This window comes from Triturus cristatus, chromosome 11, assembly GCF_964204655.1.
Source record: "Triturus cristatus chromosome 11, aTriCri1.1, whole genome shotgun sequence".
In the NCBI taxonomy this organism is placed as follows: domain Eukaryota; kingdom Metazoa; phylum Chordata; class Amphibia; order Caudata; family Salamandridae; genus Triturus; species Triturus cristatus.
This window is the reverse complement of record NC_140594.1, coordinates 811843276-811862494: the sequence shown is the minus strand read 5'-3', so window position 1 is coordinate 811862494 and position 19219 is coordinate 811843276. Positions and strand designations below refer to the sequence as shown.

At 44.9% G+C, this 19219-nt stretch overlaps 1 protein-coding gene across 1 annotated transcript in view; it reads right to left on the bottom strand.

The window, feature by feature from the left end:
- Positions 1-2679: 2679 nt before the first annotated feature.
- The window catches only part of RBP1 (retinol binding protein 1), a 110756-nt gene continuing 94216 nt past the window's right edge, over positions 2680-19219 (bottom strand). The window contains exon 4 of the mRNA XM_085634528.1: positions 2680-2985. Within this exon, the coding sequence (XP_085490654.1) occupies positions 2932-2985 (54 nt within the window). The 3' untranslated portion in view covers positions 2680-2931. The remainder of the gene's footprint in view (positions 2986-19219) is intronic.

Sequence of the window (19219 nt, the reverse complement as noted above, 5' to 3'; positions counted from 1 at the left end):
CCCAAATGACTTAGAAAAAGAAGCCAAAAGACACAACCATAAAAATACACTTCAAAATCCCCAAAGGAAATATACAACTGAGTTTCATTTTTGTGGGACCTGCATGACCCTGAGGGCGTATGGAATTTTGACCCCCTTGCCCCATGGGGGTGTGGCCAACAGTTTGAAGACCACTGGTTCAGTCCGTATATTTTGAATATAATTGTGCAATACATGCCAACATTGAAGAACAGGCAAGTCAGAGACTGGAAAAAAAAAAAAGGGGGAATGGATTTTCCCCATTGATTTATATTGAGGAAGATGCATTTTTAGGCATAGACAGCTAAAATTAGCCAATTTTTGGCTTCAAAAACTGGTTCTCCTACCGAAGGTAGGTCTTTTGACACATATGTAGTGCTTTGTGCATTGGAGTTACTTGCGTTCCTTTTATGGTTTTCTTTTTTCCCAAATTCCCTTTGCCCTCTTAGTATTGTATTGGGATGGTCTGCTACCGTTCTCTACAGTCTGTTATTTTGGTTGGGTTGACTTGAATGATTATATGATACACAGAACCCGCTTTGGGGTAGTTCTTTTAAATGTCCTCTCCAGGCTGTTTACCAGAGATAGCCTTTGTGTAGAGTGATGCTCCTAAAATCAGGGTAGTCTACAGCCTAGAGTACCCACAACAGAGTCACAAAGATGTGTGAGCAATCTGCACCTGGTTATCAACATCCACAGTGACCAGGAAAGAGACAAAAGGTTAATCACCCTCTAAAGGACCCTGTACACCATGACAACAGGTACTCTAGTCCCACCCTTGGACCCCCTCTGCCCCTGCCCCACCCTCATCTCCCAATGGGACTGCTACTGGAAGACTGATCATAGCTCCTCTTATTGAAAGGTCCATTTGTATTTCTACAGGAGCTTTGTCTCCTCTGTCCTCACTTCTATGTCTAGGTCTTCTCCTTCCAGCTCTGGACTATCAGCAATACACCTACACTGTCTGGGAACACAACCTCACTAACATCTTTTAAACAAGAATAGGATTATAACTCCCACATATAACTCAGAGGCCTCCATTACTCTGGGTCATTCTAACACACAATGTATGTAACACACAAGCTACCTGTACAAATATGTTCAACATACACTAGGGATATGAGCTGTAGGTACCTTTGTGTCTTTGCTGTAGAAACCACCTAAATTGGGATTAGGTAACATCGTGACTGCATGTTGGCAAGATGCTCTCAGCCAGTGCCAAATAACTCACTTTTAGGGCTTGAAATAACTTTTAGCCAGTGATATTAGGACAGTGAGGGAAGATCATTAAAGCAGGCATTTCCCTAAAGAATGGGTCAGTCTCACCTCCCCAGTCTCTACATAGACCGTTTACCAAACCTGGGATACCCAGTACTGGGCTTATAAGGGCAGCCCTAGGAGTGACACACACGATCCGGCTCTTAATGTTTAAATGATCTGCACACATGAGCTGGCATGTTTAAATAATCTTCCCATTACATAGAGCTCAACCTAACGTCATTTCTTTCTACAGCTTTACATCCTCAGATTGCATGCTATCTCATAAAGCCTCCCCCTACTACATTCATCAACCCACTTGAAATATTTACCTTGACTTACAACTCTTAATTGATTCCTCTCCTTCCTTTTCTCATAGTGACTGTCTTGTTATCTTCTATCCTCTGCATTCAACCTCTTTTTGGTTGTAGCCTCTCTATCGCACGCTGAAGCTCTTTTTAAAACATATGGCACTGAGAATAAGTTTTGAATTAGATAAGGAATACTGTATCCAATTAAAGTATTATAAAATATTTGCGGAAAACATAGTATATAAAACACCCGAGCACTATCTACAGTTCCTGTTAGAGCACAGAGTAAGGCACTGTATTCTCTTTCTGTGATTAGGAATTCTCCCTTTAAAAGTATATTCCACCAGATGGAACTCCACCAAAAATTCTTCAGGTAATTGTCATTTGTGTAACGGTGGATCACAAGATCTTTCTCACGAATTATTAATTTGTCCAAAACCGATCTTGGTAGAGGTTCAGCAACGATTCATAAAGCCAATCCGCTTAAGATACAATGGTATTTTAGTTCAAGATTTAATTACGGCGTGTAAGTCTCCCTCAAATGAATTTTTTTGCTATGACTTGTTTAAGTTTCTAGAGAGATTTTTAAAACTGTTTTAAAAGTGCACAACTTTAAATTTTTTAACTCATGTATTATGTACCTGCGGACCCCAAATTGCAATAACCTGTTTAAGCTTATAAAGAGTTTTTAAAGTCGTTTTTAAAAAATACAATTATCTATGTTCTATATTTCTGTATTTTTTATTTGTTGACCTCAGTTGAGTTCTGAATAAAATAAAATGTATTATGATGGTGCCTATCGCATTCCTGCTATTGTTTCACATGCCAGGAAGAGTTTTTGTTTTTTTACAACTTTTTTTAAAGACTTATTTTGTTGCTTTTTTAAAGTAGTATTTCCTCCTATTAACATTTTATCTGATTTAATGAGGGTAGAGTTTTGTATTTTTTCATAAAACCTTTAGAAAAAAATGAAATAAGTGAATGTAAATGTCTAGCAACTTTTGTAACTTCAAATTAGCGTGATCTAAGTACGCCCCCTGTGCACCCACATTCTTTTATTCTATGTTGTAAAATGACACACATCCATACCTAGTGGTGTTTTAGCACTAGCACATGTTATATTTCATTTCTAAACCATTGTTGTACATTTTGTTTTTCTGAAAAAAAGCATTCTAAATACAAATACAAGCCATTGTTGAAGAGATATGATTGCATGTAAGACGATGGGCAGTTGTTGATGTTCTCTTTGCACTTAAGGATGTTCACTTCCACCAGCAGATGGCCTGGTAGTCATCTTTTGCAGCCTTCTTCTACCTTCTGAGACAGCAGGCTGTTCAACAAGGCATCATTGGACCTTTTTGAAGACTTGCTTGCACACAGCATCTCCAGCGCGCAGTTCCTAAAAAATATAGCAATTACAATGAGAATAGTTCATACCCCTGCCACATAAAAATTAAAAGAGTTTGTTTTCATCAGAAAATGTACAAATACAGAATTAGTTTAATCAGATTCCGCATCTACTCCACTTGCGGAAAAGTATACTATGAGACGCAGATCCTTTCCAGATCCCTCTGGTGCCTTCCAAGTTACCCGAGCTTATGAGTGTTAGAATATCCTTGCAGCCCATTCATATAAATATAGTCATCTAGCACTCTCCCCTATGCTGAATTGTGCCCAAATAATTTGAACAACGAGTACTTAAGAGATATTTTTTAGTACAATCGATTTGAATCCAAGAGTATTTGAATATTCTGTGATTATGCCACATACTTGAATAGGTGAGGCCTTCATGAATGTTCAGTTAGTATTCATGATCTAGCAGCACCCCGTCATAAAGTAACACATGGGTTTGTTATCAATGACACCAAGGGTTAAATTAAAGTCTGGTGTTCTGAGGACTATCAGTGTTCGGGGACGCAGCAGTGGTGGTGCAGCCACTGCTGCACCAGCCGTTTGACCGCCCAATTAGGACTTCGGTGGTCAAGCCGCCATTGCGCCACCACAGCCACCAGGGAATGCTGTTCCCTGGTGGTAGCAGTGGTCAGGGACTAAGTAATATGCTGGTGGTGCCGCTGCAGCACAGCCATGAATATTACAAGTTTCAGGACCGCCAGCAGTGACATTATGGTCTTTCTTCCATGAAGAGGCGGGCAGTCCTGAAACAAAGGGGGCCCTGCAAGGCCCCCTGTTGCCCATATGCATGGGGATGCATGCAGGGGGGCACAACATGTGTCCCCCTGTGGGCATGCACCCCAGTTTCATGCTTTGCAGGAACTGTTTTAAGCATTCCCATTACAGTGCCCATTTTCTGAGGCAATGCTGTGGGACTGCCAAAAACAGGCCACCAGACATGAGGAAACTCAATCTGGCGGGCGGTGCAAGCACAGTATTGGTCATGCGGGAGTGGGCTGCCGGCATGGCGAGAGACTTGAATTTTAAAGAAATCCAAGGACAAAGGTGACCATGCCAGACTAGCAGGAGTCCAGGAGGAGGAATGAAAGACAATACAAGTGGTCATGGAGGATTGACGGGCAGGTGCGGAAGGAGGGAGTACATGTCCACGCAAACAGACACAATGACCGACCCTTTGGGCTGGACTAGCAGGCATTAGTCTTGTAAAAGGTGCTCCACAGAGGGGGGAGAGACATTGCTAACATGTTGTTATGATGTTGTTGCTGGGATACTCAATTAAAACCTACAGTTTATTTTAAGAAGGATGCAGATACTGGGACTTCATACTTGAGGGACATACTGAGGTGGGATGACATCGCTCATAACACCAATACCACCCATGGTAAAGATTTTGAGTTTTAATGTTAGAGGTCTCTTCGCTCCAGCAAAGCATGTAGCACAGCTCATGCTTTTCAGGGAACTGAATTGTGGTGTCTGCCTCTTACATGCCCAACACCTCTCAACACATTCATTCAAACCATACTCTCAACCATCGCAACAACCAACCGATGAAAAAGACAAGAGAGAACAAAACCAAATAACTTTAGGCAAAATATACTGATAGATAGACAAATAAAGCAAACAATCTGGCAGTGAAGTATTTTCCAAGGTTCAATTCCTTTGCATGCATATAGTCAACAAATGGTTTCTTCAGTTGGTTGTTGGGATGGTTGAGAGTATGGTGTCAATGAATGTGAGAGGTGCTGGGCATGTTAAGTGCATTACTGGGCCATTGATCTGGTGCTAAACTGTATGGGATATAGTCCTTTTTGTGATTTTTAGTATTGCTATCATGTTGTACACTGTGATATGTATAGATACATGTATTTTTATATGATATTTACAATAAATAATGTATAGATCTTTTGTTACAAAAAAAATTTCCTCCTCTGGAAGAAGTCATTTATGATTTTCTTTAGGTCTGATTAGAAAATACTGCTTGTGCGATAGATATACACACATTACGATGCAGAGGATGACGTGGTAAGCATCCTTTAAGTACGGCGAGATATTCCACCAATATATTTCTTACAGGCAGTCTGTTTGCTCTTTAGATACATGTAGTGGTTTCCCTGATTTTCTGCCTGTAAATTGGGTACCCAGTGGTCCTCTTTTTTGACTTATTTATTGACATTCATAGAGAAGGTCAAACATACCATTATAGACTACCTATGCACTAACAACACAACTGGAACAACAATGTCACTCTGGTGGAACACATTGAAAGCTGTGACGGGTGGAATTCATCTCACTATACCAGGAAATGATGGAATAAAAAGTGAGAACTGGAGAAGAGGGTTGGAGACATCGAAGGGGCCCACCAGTAATCTGTCGTTCGATACGTCTGGTGCCAACTCTCACCCGACTACAGCTAAAAGCTTTGGATATGGATAGGGCTAACTTGCCCTCCTGCACCTTCAACAATAATAATACAGAGGGGGCAACGGGGGCAACTGCTAGCCTGTAAATTGCAGGGCAAAAAGCAGAAAAGTCCACTAGAGCAACTTGCCACACACACGAGGGAGCCCATAAGGGATAATGTAGGTGCAGCCAATAGGTACCGCTGTTTTTCACGCAGACCTATATGTAACGGTTGCACCACAGTTCGCTAATGTACAATTTTATCTTGACGACATCCCTCTGCATTCCCTTACTCCACATCAGACCACAGTTTAGAGGTTGAAATCGCAATAGCAGAAGTTATTTCAGAAATTTCACAGCTTTGCACTCAGAAAGCACCAGGCCCTGACAGCTTTACTGTGACCTTCGATAATATATTTTGATTTTGCCCCGCTAATTAACACCGCTGTACAATACCTTCACCGGCAATGGCACCGTCACACTCACTATATGTGAAGCAGACAACACTGTTATACCCAAACCCAAGAAAGATCCCAAGCAGTGCTCATCCTATCTTCCCCTATCATTACTGGATGGGGACACAAAGATTTTCACTGGAATCCTGGCACAATGCCTTAGTCCATATGTGGAAAGCTTGGTGGACTGGATCAAACAGGTTTTATCCCAGAGAGAGGATGTAGCGATAATACCAAACAAATAATAAACATGCTAAATAAAGTGAACATACTCAGAATCCTACCTTTTTACGGTTGGTCGACGCTGAAAAGATCTTTGGTTGTGTCCAATGGCTGTTCTTTTGGGTATACTAAATAAGATTGGACTGGGATCCAGGTTCCGGACTTGAATGCTAAGTAGCTACAGGATGTACGAATTGGGAACCATCCTGATAAACTGGCCTTATACACAGATGGTATAAGGGTACAAATCTTAACCCCTTAAGTGCAGCCGTCGGCAATGGCTACACTCCCTCCTCATTGTGTCTATCAGGTATTGACCAACACTGGAGAAGGTTAGAAAGGCCTCTAGTTTTTTTCCACCGAGGCTCAAGCTGCTTAGGGAAGAGCTTCCCGAGCAGTCTGAGCTTTTTTGATGTTGTTTGGCATCAGATCAGCGGACAGGGCATGCTAACGTCATAACATTATAAAAGTGAAAGTAAAATTAGCCGAATTGAATGGGTGCTCAGGGGCATATCTCAGCACCGGAGCACTGATTCTTATGGTAGAGGTATTGTTGGACAGCCCAACTAAACACTAGGCCTTGGGGGCCAACTACCCCTCCTGTTACCTCCAGTAAGTCCCACACATTAGGATTGCTGAGAAGTTGTCAAAGGCCACGCCCCCTTTTTCCACCACTCTGTAAATGTGCTTCCCGGCATACTACTAGTTGTTGGATAACGTCACCTTGGCTCCAGAGGGACCTTGGGGGCCAAGAAATCCTCCTGGTACCTTCTGTAAGTCCTCCACAGTGGAATTCCTGAGAGCTGCTCGGAAGCCCAGCCCCCTTTCTTAAACCACTCTACAAATGTGACTGATCATTAAAAAAAACCTTAGAAATTCACTAAAAACAAGGAGTACAGGGATGTTATAGTTAGGGGCCGATTTTACTCATACAAAACCAGAGAAATTTACCTGTATAGTTAGCTGAGTTAACTATAACTGGAGGCCCTGCAATGCACTGCTTATGACCTCACATATTTTATCACTCATGACATGGTCGCTGACTTCACTGATGACATCATTGAGGACATCTCAAATTACATCACTGATGACATCATCCAGTGACTGAGTGTTTTAAAAAAGTTTATGAGTGTTAAATATATATACCGAGGTGTATGGGGGAATCAGTGGGTGTATGAGTGACTGTATGGATGACTGAGTGGGTGCATGTCTGACTGTATAAGTGAGTGATTAGGTTTCTCAGTGAATGTATGGGTGGGTGACTGGTTGTGTGAATATGTGTATCTGTCTGTCAGTTGAAGTCCAAGTGGGTGTATGAGTGTGTTAGTAGGTACGTGAGTGGCTATATGGGTGATTGATTGGTAGTTTGACTACCTCTATGGGTGTCGTGGTATCTGTGTTTGTGGGTGAGGAGGTGTGTGACTGCCTGTATGAATGAGTGAGGGGTGAGTGAGTCAGTGGCTGTATGGGGTAGGTAGTGCATGTGAGAGAAGCTGTATGGGTGAGTGAGTGTATGGCAGCCAGCCCACCATCTCCTCCTGGACCCCAGTCACCACCAAGGAGACCATGTCAATCATGAAAGGCATCCACTCAGGAACGCCCACAGATCCTAGCCCCCACACATCTTCCACAGAGCAGCCACCTCCATCGCTCTGGAACTACGGCGCACCATCAATGCAACCCTCGAGACCGGCACCTTTTCTGATGACTGGAAACGCTCAGAAGTCAGACCCCTACTCAATAAGCCTTCAGCAGATCCCACGGATCTCAAGAACTACCGACCCATCTTCCTCCTCCCCTTCATGGCCAAAGTCAACAAGAAGACCGTCAACACCCAACTAACAAAATTCATTGAAGAAAACTCCATCCTTGACCCCTTGCAATCCGGATTCCGCAGCAATCACGGCACTGAAACTGCCCTACTCGATGCCACGGATGACATCCGCACCCTCCTCAACCAAGGACACACCGCAGCCCTGATCCTACTTGACCTCTCCGCAGTGGTCGATACTGTCTCCAACCGCACACTCACCACCAGCATACAGTGAACCGCCCTCGACTGGATCTGCTCCTTCCTCACCAGCAGAACACAAAGAGTCAGACTGCCACCTTTTCTCTCCGAACCCATAGAAACTAATTGCAGAGTACCCCAAGGATCTTCCCTCAGCCCCACGCTCTTCAACATCTACATGGCCCCACTCGCTGCCATCATCAGACAACATGGACTCAGCATAGTATACTACACCGACGACACCCAGCTCATCCTCTCCCTCACCAAGGACCCCATCACCACCAGACTCAATTTCCAGGAAGGAATTCCGGACGTTGTATCCTGGATGAGTAACAGCTGCCTGAAGCTCAACTTGGAAAAGACAGAGGTCTTCATCCTCAGACCCTCTCCCTCTGCATGGGGCAACACCTGGTGGCCCACTGCCCAGCAGCCCCCCACCCCCATGGACCACACCCGTAATCTCAGTATCATACTCAACTCCGCCCTCTCCATGACCAGACAGGTCAACACTGTCACCTCCAGCTGCTTCAACACCCTCTGCATCCTCCGAAAGACCTTCAAATGGATCCCCCCCGAATCAAGGAAGACCATCACCCACGCACTCATAATCAACAGACTGGACTACGGAAACACTCTCTGCGCCGGCATCAACAGGTCTCTGCTCTGCAAACTCCAGACCATAGAGAACACCGCAGCCAGACCCGTCCTTGGCACCCCGTGACACAAACACATCACCCAACACCTGCGGAACCTCCACTGGCTCCTCGTCAAGAAGAGAGTATCTTTCAAAATACTCACCGATGCCTACAAATGCCTCCACAACACCAGACCCCAATATGTCAACGAGAGAATCTCCTTCCACGTACCCAAGAGAAACCTCCCATCCGCAGACCTCGCCCTCGCTGAAACCCCACGCATCCACAGAGCCAGATCAGGTGGAAGAGTCTTCTCCTACATCGCGACCAAGACCTGGAATAAGCTCCCAACCAACATCAGACGCATCCCTTCCCTGAACGTCTTCAGGAAGACACTCAAGACCTGGCTCTTTGACTGAATGCAGCTGCTTACCCCCCCCCCCGTACCTTGAGACCCTCACAGGTGAGTAGCACGCTTTACAATCCCCTGATTGATTGTGTTGGTGATTGAGTGCTTATGTCAGTATGGGTGAGTAACTGGGTATGGGAAAGGCAGTGTAGGTGAGTGACAGGGTATATGAAAGACTGTATGTGTGAGTGAATGTGAGAGTGGCTATATAGATGAGTGCATGCTTCGGTCAGTGAATATATAGGTGTGTGACTACGTGTTACTATTTGTATGAGGAAGTAAGTGTGTGTGTAACTATTTTGGTGAGTAAGTGGCTATGTGATTGACTGTATGGGTGAGTGTCAGGTGTGTGAGTAGTTCTGAGGGTGACTCACTCAGTGTGTGAGTATTTGCATGGGTGTATGAGTGAATATTTAAATGGCTTCATTAGTGAGTGTGTGAATGAGTGGCAATATGGGTGAGCGAGTGGATATGTGTGTAAATCTATGAATCCGTGAGTGGGTGTGTAAGTACTGGTATGGCTCTGTGAACGGGTTTGTGAATGGATGAGTGAGAGTGGCAGTGGGTGTATAAAAGATTCTATAGGGGTGTGAGTGGGTGCGTCAGAAATGCTGTGGATGATGTCATCAGTAATGTCACTGACTATGTCATGAGTAATGTAACATATGAGGTCATAAGCAGTGCATTGCAGGGGCATGAGTTATAGTTAACTCTGCTTACTATAACGGCTGAATTGCTCTGGTTTTGTAGGAGTAAAATCTGCCCCCAACTATAACATCCCTGTAGCCTTTGTTTTTTTAGTGAATTTTTAAGATTTTTTAAATGCTAATTCCTAACCTTAACGTCCCTGTAACCTTTGTTTTTTTTCAGTGAATTTCTATGGTTTTTAAAGTAGTAGTCACATTTGCAGAGTAGTGGAGAAAGGGGGTGGACCTTCAACTAGCTCACAGGAATTCCGCTGTGTAGGACTTACAGGAGGTACCATGAGGGCTTCTTGGTCCCCAAGTCCTTCTGGAGCCAAGGTAATTTAATCACCCAACTAGTAGTGTGCCAGGAAGCACGTTTGCAAATTGGTGGAGGAAGGGGGCATGCCTCTGACAACTTCTCAGCAATGCTGCTTTGTGGAACTTACAGGAGGTAACAGGAGGAGTAGTTGGCCCAGAAGAGGTCCTTGGGGGCCAACTACCCCTTCTATTACCTCCAGTAAGTCCCATACAACAGGATAGCGGAGATCTCAAAGGCAATGCCCCTTTTCTCCACCACTCTGCAAATTAAGCAATCCCTATCTTAGTAGATACAATGCGGTTCTGCTCTTTCATGCAAAACAATTAGTAAATTTAGCCCTGTGCTTCCTAACTAATGGCGCTGACAGATTGCAGCAAAGGCAACATATTTTCTTTAGGTATTATAAAAGACAGCTACAATGTGTGTGCATTAGGTGCCTCATACAGGTATTGTCTTTCATGCTGATGTGCTGTGCCTCTGTGAAGCGTACATTAGGGTCTGGGACTCCTTGTCCACTTACAGCATCATTGTAGAGGTGGCGGGATGGCTGTGTGATTAGAGCATTCTATGCTGAAACAGGCAGTGATCTCCAGATCACAAGTTGGCATCAGCAGGGTGGCCTTCACCTTCCATCCTTCTCCAGCTAGGTAAATTGAGTGCCATGAATTTGAGTAAAAGTTAAAAAAAGTGTTTACAGCTTTTTTTTAATTTTAGAGCTTTATATAGCGCAAACTAGACCCGAAGATATCGGGTATCAGAGCGCTTTACATAGCACCAGTTTCGTTACAGAAGGACACATTCATTTTTGTTAGGCACGGGGAGATTAAGTGATTTGCCCAAAATCACAGGATGTTTAGCGTCGTTGCCGAGACTCGAACCCTGTTCCCTATCTTCTACATCAACTGCTCTAGCCATAAGGCTACATCCTCTCCCCATTCTCTTAGGAACGGCAGAGATTTATTAAAAAACAAGTTGATTTATTTAAAGCAACACTTCGGTGTTGCTTTTCTATAGATATTTGCAGACAACATGCTGAAACAATTGTAAATATCCTGTCTGACAATGTAATAAAGTAGAGCTGTTTAAATATCGTGTCAACTTGTTTCTGAATCTGTGCTACAGATTAAATGTCCATTTCGGGAGCCCTGCCTTTATGAAGGGAAGAAAAATTGGAGGGAGGGCTTAGCACTGCAGTACCTTGTTTAGTGCTGGCCTGAATCCCCTCCGTTAGAGAATTACACTTTTTCACACCGAAACACATGTCTTTCGCTCCCCTGGGCCTTCTCATTTTCTTCCTGTTGGGTGTGAAGCTCGCGCTGCACCTCGGGAGTGATTGGATGTTACCGGCCTCTTGGTGCAGGCCTGCTCCAGCCCTGGCTCCTCACCTCTCGCCTACATCCAGGGCCAGCCGAGCCAAGGCAGCTGCTGCCTGGGAAATGCAATCACACTAATCTGCTCATTGCTCGCGTGGCTCTAATCCCATTAGCACACCTGAAATCACAGTCTCGGTGACAAATGGCCTCTTGTTTCTGCGGCTTTGATGACAGTCCTCAGTAAGAGTATTGCTAATGCTTCCGTGAGGGCTTATAATCATGGAGTAGAGCGAGATACAGTAGCCTTAACAATTCAGAGGCCCCCTCCGACATGGTGTGCACCCCATACCTCCTGTGGGGCTGACAAGAATGTGAGAGGCAGCACTTGCAAAGATCGGTGCCCACCTCTGACAGCTGCTCTCCATTCGAACATAACCAAGATGGTGTCCGATACAGCGCCTTCAACTAAAATAAGCTTTTATTTCAGCTTACCTGCATACTACTTCAAGTGGTCCATGGATAGGCCAGCCGTGCTAGTTACATTATGTGTTAGTGTGTGTGTCTATGATGTGTAGGTGTGTGCATTAGTGGATTAGCGTGTGTGTGTGTCTGTGTCTGTGTGTGTTTGCGTGTGTGTGTGTGCTCACAAGCGTTCATGTGTGTGTATTTGTGGACTCCAATGTGCATGTGTGAGTAGGTGCGTTCATGTGTGAGTGCACGTATGTAAGTACCTGCGAGGATTGGTGCGTGTGTTATCTGGGTTTGTATGGGTAGGTACATGTGTGCGTATCGTGTATGCTTGACTACGTGTGTGCATGTGATCTCGTGTGCAAGTCTACATTCGCGGATGTGTATGTGCAAGTAGAAATAGTGGGACGTGCCGATTCTTATTGACAAGGGTTACTGGGAAAGTAGAGTGCATTGAGAAATGCTAACCATTGTAGCTATAAAAAGAGACCGTTCCGGTCGCAATAAAGAAATGTGGGCGTGCAATTTCGGATGACAGCTGCTACCATTGCCTAAGTGAATTGGTGTGTGTGTGTGTGTGTGTGTGTGTGTGTGTGTGTGTGTGTGTGTGTATTTGTAGATTTATGTGTGCATGCATGAGTATGTGTGTTCATGTGTAAGTGCATGTATGTATGTGCCTGCGTGGATTGGTCTGTGTGTTATCTGGGTTTGTATGGGTATGTTTGTGTGTGTGTATTGGTAAACGCTAGACTACGTGGGACCGCGTGTGCTCATGCGGTTGTGATCTGGCCTCTGTTCGCTGATGTGTACATGTGTGCCCTGCGTGTATATAGAAAGATGGATGCTGTAGGCATGGACTGTGCATGATCTCTTGTAACCCGACAGCACTGATTATCCAAGAACACTCTCCCAGGTGCCTGTGAGCACGGGGATAGCCACACAGAAACCACTAATAGGGCCCACACTTCTAAACACAAGTTTCCACCAAGCGCTCAGTAAGGACCGACCAAACAAGTCACTTCACAGGCAGACTGTCTGGTGTGAGGTGTCACCGTGGGAACTTTGCAAGTGAAGCCCCAATTAACAGCACCACATGGGTATTCCCCACTATCAAATTATCTATAAGGGGGCCCACGACCCTCCCCTGATAGAGGAGTTGAGGGAAGGAAGATAGGCACTGTTCGCATGCACACACTGATGAATGTTTCATCTCGTACACGGTTAGGCAGCTATCCCCTTAACACACTTGAATACTTCATCTCCTGTAAGTCTCAACGCAAAAATCTCCACAATAACACGAGGGCACATATTCTGGTACCCAATACACTGTGTTTGACAACATCAACTTCCAAGGCCTGCAAGTAGAAATAGGGGGTCTCGTCGATTCTCATTGACAAGGGTTACTGGGAAACAAAATGTGTTGAGAAAGGCGAACCTTTGGCGCGATAAAAAGAGAAGTTTACAGTTGCAATAAAGAGATGTGGGCGTGCGATTTCGAGTGACATCTGCTACCGTTGCTAAAGTGGTTGTGACCATGTCGAATATGGCCCTCCGGTTTTAGAACAAAATATTATCCCGTCAAATTTGGTTGTATCCTGCAAAGGCTCCTTGTGTGCGCTGACACCACTGAAAAAGTGACTATGCTGGATGGCATAACCCGTGCTTATTTTTTTCCTCGTTTTTTGTACCCAATACACTACGTTTGACAAAATCTACTTCCAAGGCCTGCAAGTAGAAATAGTGGCATTGAAGAAATGTGGACGTGCGATTTCGAGTGACAGCTGCTACAGTTCATTAAGTTCATGTGTCCACGTCGAGTACGGCCCTTACGGTTTTAGAACAAATTATTTGCCCAGTCATATTTGGTTGTATCCTGCAAAGGCTACGTGTGCCCTGACGTCACCGAAAATGCAACGGAGCTGTATGTTACAACCTAAACTTTGTTTTATTCAATATTCTGCAGGAGTTGCTGATCCAGCACAACTCCTGCCAAGTATATATACTTTTTTTTACTGCTTTCTTGGCTCTGGGTGGTCCCTGTTGGACCCCCCCCCCCCCCCCCCCCCAAGAGGCATAGGGGGTCAGGGTGCCTCTACCCTGCCCCCTTCTCTTTTTTTACAATCTTTTATCTTTTGACTCTGTTTAACCGAGTCACAAGGTGGCTGCCAATAATTCCTGGTTTGAAGTGTTATCAGTCAATTGGGTCTCAGGAACGAGATCGGGAGGGTTTGTCGTACTTTAATCTTTGTGACCGCGTAGGGGACAGGGCCCTACCCCTGTCTATCTTGGTATTAGCAAACCGCAAATGGTAAATGCGGCATGTACGAGTGCTTTATATATCGTTCTAGCTATGAATGCACTGTGTACACGTTATTCTGCTTCAACTACGCGGGTTCCATTTTGGAAGCAGTGGCCATCTTGTCATTGCCCTCACATAGGCTATAATGGAGTAAATACGGGCCTCACAGTACATGGGCTTCTCCTCTGACTTCTCTGTGACCTGGGCAGCTGGCTCTGCTGCCCCAGGTCAAACCGGTCTCACGAGCTCCCCTTCCTCCGTCCACCTGTGATTAGCCTCAGGGCTTGACCCATCATAAAACCCTTTCATTCTACACAATCCTCCGGCCAATCTCTTTCACACCTGCTTGTTCCTGCTTTATGACTTGTTTCCCAAAACAGGAGATGCTCGTGTTTATTGGGGGGGTCTATTGACATCAAATGTGGGATCTGAACCTTACTGTGTAAATCATTGTGGGCTGGCCGAACTGGAATGTGGGATGGTCATCATGACTCTGCTTTTTCGTTTGTAATGTATACCTTTATATGGCCATATCGTAAACCAAGGAATGTGTGCCTGAAGCATGATATTTAGTATTTAAGGAGAAGCCCGTTCCTATGATTTTCAGCAGTCTCCTGAGAACATACACGCTGTTGTACTTCTAGGATACCTGTAATTGGTCTGCAGCCAATAAACGAATCTTTGACTTCACCCAGAAGACTCTGTGTTTCTGTAGGTCTGGAACAGGGTGAACCCAGAAGTCATAGGGTGTGTGCCCCTGCACCGCTGGGTCCAAAAATACCCAGTACTTCAGTTTGGCGCCCAACTCGGGACGATTTCAGCGGTACCAGTCCAAGCCAGAGGTTTGTGAGGAGCATCGTGTGGAAATTCCGGAGGAAGGCCGCCACTTCATCGACCCCTGCATGTCGACGTGGTCCGAAAGTCTTTTCTGCGAGGTTCTCCGCGTCCCGACGGCTACGAAGGACTGCTGCCCTGATTAATCGACCTGTTTTGGACCCTTGACGAATTTGAGAGAGCGAAACAATCGAGAGAGTCTTCTGGTGACGCCATCGATCAGCAATATTCAGTTAAGTATAAGTGGAGCGTCTCCCATTTGTTTTGGTATCCTTCGGGATCATTTTGAATTAGTGATTTGGAGTTTGCAAACGCCAAAGCCAGAGGACTCGTGTATTCACGAGAATATCGTAATCGATAATCCTTTGACGTTTGGATCTAGACTAGTGAGCAAAGATGCCTGGTTCTGGACTATTTGGTAGATTATTCTGTTTGGGTTGTGGAAAAGATTTCCAGCTAGAGGAATCATGTCCGGTTCCTCCGGTTGGAACTCCAACTTATGAGCTCTATGTAAAACATGGCGTAGGCCCCATTGCATATAACGAAGTATGGATCCACTACACTAGGAAAGACGGTGTTTTGAAATGGCCCCAAAATGGTAGTTTCGATACCGATATTTTAGATAATTTGGAAATTAAATTGTTTAAGAAGAAAGCCCGGCCGGCGATGTTTGACTCTTTCCGCTTATGGCGAAAGGAAGCCAAACAGAAGGAAATTAAGTTAGCGAAAAAGAATAAGAGAGAGAAAGGTATGACAGTAATGCAAGCAGCTGTACAATTTAAAGACAATGAGGAGGAGCAGATGAGTGAGCAATTGCACAGGCAGCGCAAGTTAGGGATTGACAAATGTTACCCAGCTTTACCACATTCTAAGCAGAATGAGTTAGAAGAAAAGGAGAAAGATCCCCTGATGTCACATTTGTTGAGTTCGCCACCCCCGTATGCTCAGAATGGCACGGCACCTCCCCAGCTTGTGAATATGCCACCTCCAGTCAATATACTGCAAGCCTTGCCGCTACCGCCAGTTGCTTTGCAGCCGGCTCTTATCCATGTAGCGCAGCCCTCTCAAGGGCCGCCAGTTGTGCTTCCAACTGCCCCCGCACTTCCTGCGACTTTGCCTAATACAGCAGCTGCCTCTTCTGACACTCTTCCTTGCACCACTCCAGTACCTGTTTCTGCATCCTCTTTTCTTCCCTCTGTGTATCCCCCTGTTTTTGCCTCAACTTCTCCTTCAGCGCGACAGCGCTTAGCTAATGTGGTTACTACATTAATGTCTCCTCTCTTTGATTCGTCTGGTGCGACTCCTGGTTTAAAGCGTAAGCAATTGCGTAGCCAATTGCCTAACCCGGACGAGAAAAAGGTAATAGATAGCATGGCGCGTAGATGGATTGTTTTCCCTTCACTGTATGATGTGGAATCAGTTGTCAACGTTTTCCATCAATGGGATGCCCCAAAACAGAGATATGTGTTTGAGAAAATGTGCGAAATTCTCTGTGAAGAATTGGAAGATAGTGGTAAAAATCCGAGCCCGCAGGAATTGTGTAGAGTGAGGTTCGATTTTGGAACTGGTATAATTGTGGACCGCGAAGTAGATAAAGCAGTTGCGGTTGTATTGTCCTTCAGGAATGATGATTGTCAACAGTCATTGTTTGAACAAGATGTCCTTGTGGGGAAAAAGGTAAAAGCGGGACAATACCCCATGAGAGAAGTTCCCCCGGTATGGAAGGAAGCAGTTGCAGCTGGTGCCGGTAATCCCGCTGTGCCAGCGCATTTCCAGCGTGTTTGGGTGCATGTTCCATGGAAGCGCTCAGAGGTGTTAGCGCTTAAGCAGTCATTGCCTGATCCCCGTAAAAACCCAGCAGGTTATTATAAGGAGTTGTCACAGACGGCAGGGTCATGCGTTATGAATCTGGCCGACATAGACATGTTATTTGGTAATGTTGTTCCACAGCCTCTATGGGGATCAATTCGTAATGTAGATCACGATGCAGAACTAGGGGATACATGGGCTAACATCGTTGCTGCTGATGCTAGACAAACGGGTGGTGCGAAACCAGAACCTTTAGTAGCTGAACTGCCTGGTAGAATCATCACGTATATGAAGACAATAATGCCTGCGATGCGCTTAAATTGGGACAAGCTATCTGCATGTAAGCAGAAGAAAGATGAGACAGTGTCAGACTTCTTTACTAGGTTTGAAGAAACGTTTATTGATCACAGTGGGCAAGATATGAGTACTGAGGGTGGCCAACGGTTGTTTGTGGATAAGTTTGTGCAGAATCTACTTCCTGACCTGTGTAAAAAATTGAAAGATTCAGAAAGTTCTTGGGCTGTTTCTTCTTCAGCGCAAATACTGGCTACTGCACAGTATTATGAAAATAGAGATAAGGACGAGAAAGATAGAACAGAGAAGAAAACGAAGGAATTAAAGACAAAGGTCCTTTTACAGCAGGCCTATCCGCCACGTGGAGGTCAGAATAATTATAGGCAACCCCAAGGTGCCTATCACCAACCCCAACAGTTTCAGAACAACCAGCAAATGAACGGGTATTATCAACCACGTGTCCCTGTAGGTCCCAACCAATGTTCATACTGCAAAGAGGAAGGTCATTATAAATATAGTTGCCCTAAATTAATGCAGCGGAACGGTAATGCGTATGGCGCAAGAGGTAGGGGTGGTCAGCAAGCTCCTAGAGGCCGAGGGCGTGGAAATGCTCCGCAGAACGCGCGTCCTCTGCCGCCTCAAAGTACCATCAATAGCTTTGATCAGCAAGCTAACGCGACTAGTAATACGGCCCAGAATTATAATAATGATTATTATGCAGAGGACGGTGATGCAGAAAGTAATGATTACTAGGACAGCCATAGACAGAGAGAGGGAGTTGTTTCAGTGCCAGTGGATCAGAGCGGACCATATGTTGAGGTAACTACAGCAAATGTAACGGAGCCTTTTCTGCTAGACACTGGTGCTGCAAAGAGTTCAATCATGCATTCAAAACTCCCTGGCGCACCTTTGTCTGGCGATATAAATGTTTCAGTAGGTTTTTCTGGCGCCCCAGTTAGGAACCCGATTTCTAGTCCCATGTCACTTTCTGTTGGACCTTGCGAACTGAAAGCACCCCTGATTCTGACAACAGGTTGTGGTGAGAATTTGCTGGGATTAGATTTGTTGAAAAGATTGCATGCTACACTGTATTGTTCTCCTTCAGGAGTACAACTTACATTAGGCAAGAAAGTGATTTCCCCAATGTACTTTTCTAAAAATACAATGCCACCTGAATTGTCATCCCTTCCGGATGCCCTTTGGGCTACTGGTCCCAATGATGTGGGCCTCTTGGAGATACCGCCATATGTGGTGACTTTAAAGGCTAATGTCAGACTGCCACGTATTCCCCAGTACAAGATCTCTAATGAAGGCCAGAAAGCATTGTTAGACATTGTCAGCGACTTGATTCATAAGGGTGTGATTGAAGAGACAAGAGGCAACGTTTGCAATAGTCCGATTTTACCTGTCTTAAAACGAACGGATCCTTCACAGCCACCTGTTTACAGATTTGTGATTGATCTTAGAGAGGTTAATAAGATTGTTGTGCCACAGTTTCCGGTTGTCCCTGATATAACTGCCTTGTTAACGATGATTCCAGCCTCTGCTGCATGGTTTTCAGTGATTGATTTAAAGAATGCTTTCTTTAGTATCCCAATTGCAGAAGAGAGCAGAGACATTTTTGGTTTTAGTCTGGGAGGCCGAAGCTTCCGCTTCAAACGCGCTCCCCAGGGCTACTGTGAGAGTCCATCCATATACAGTCAAGCTTTGAAAGCGCAGCTTGATGCACTTGTTTTACCTAGTGGCGCTATCCTGATTCAGTACGTGGATGATTTACTGATCGCTGCGGATACTGAAAAGATCTGTAAAGAAGCCACATTGTCACTGTTGCGCCATTTATCCGCTTTCCACCACAAAGTGTCTCTCTCTAAGCTGCAATATTGTCGACAAGAAGTGACCTACTTAGGTCATCTCTTATCGAAGGAGGGAAGGAAACTGACCCCAGAAAGAATTCAAGCCATTGCACAGTTGAGTGTGCCAAAAACACAGAGAGAAGTACGTGCTTTCTTGGGCATTACCTCATACTGTAGGCATTGGATTCCTAGTTTTTCTTTGTTGGCAAAACC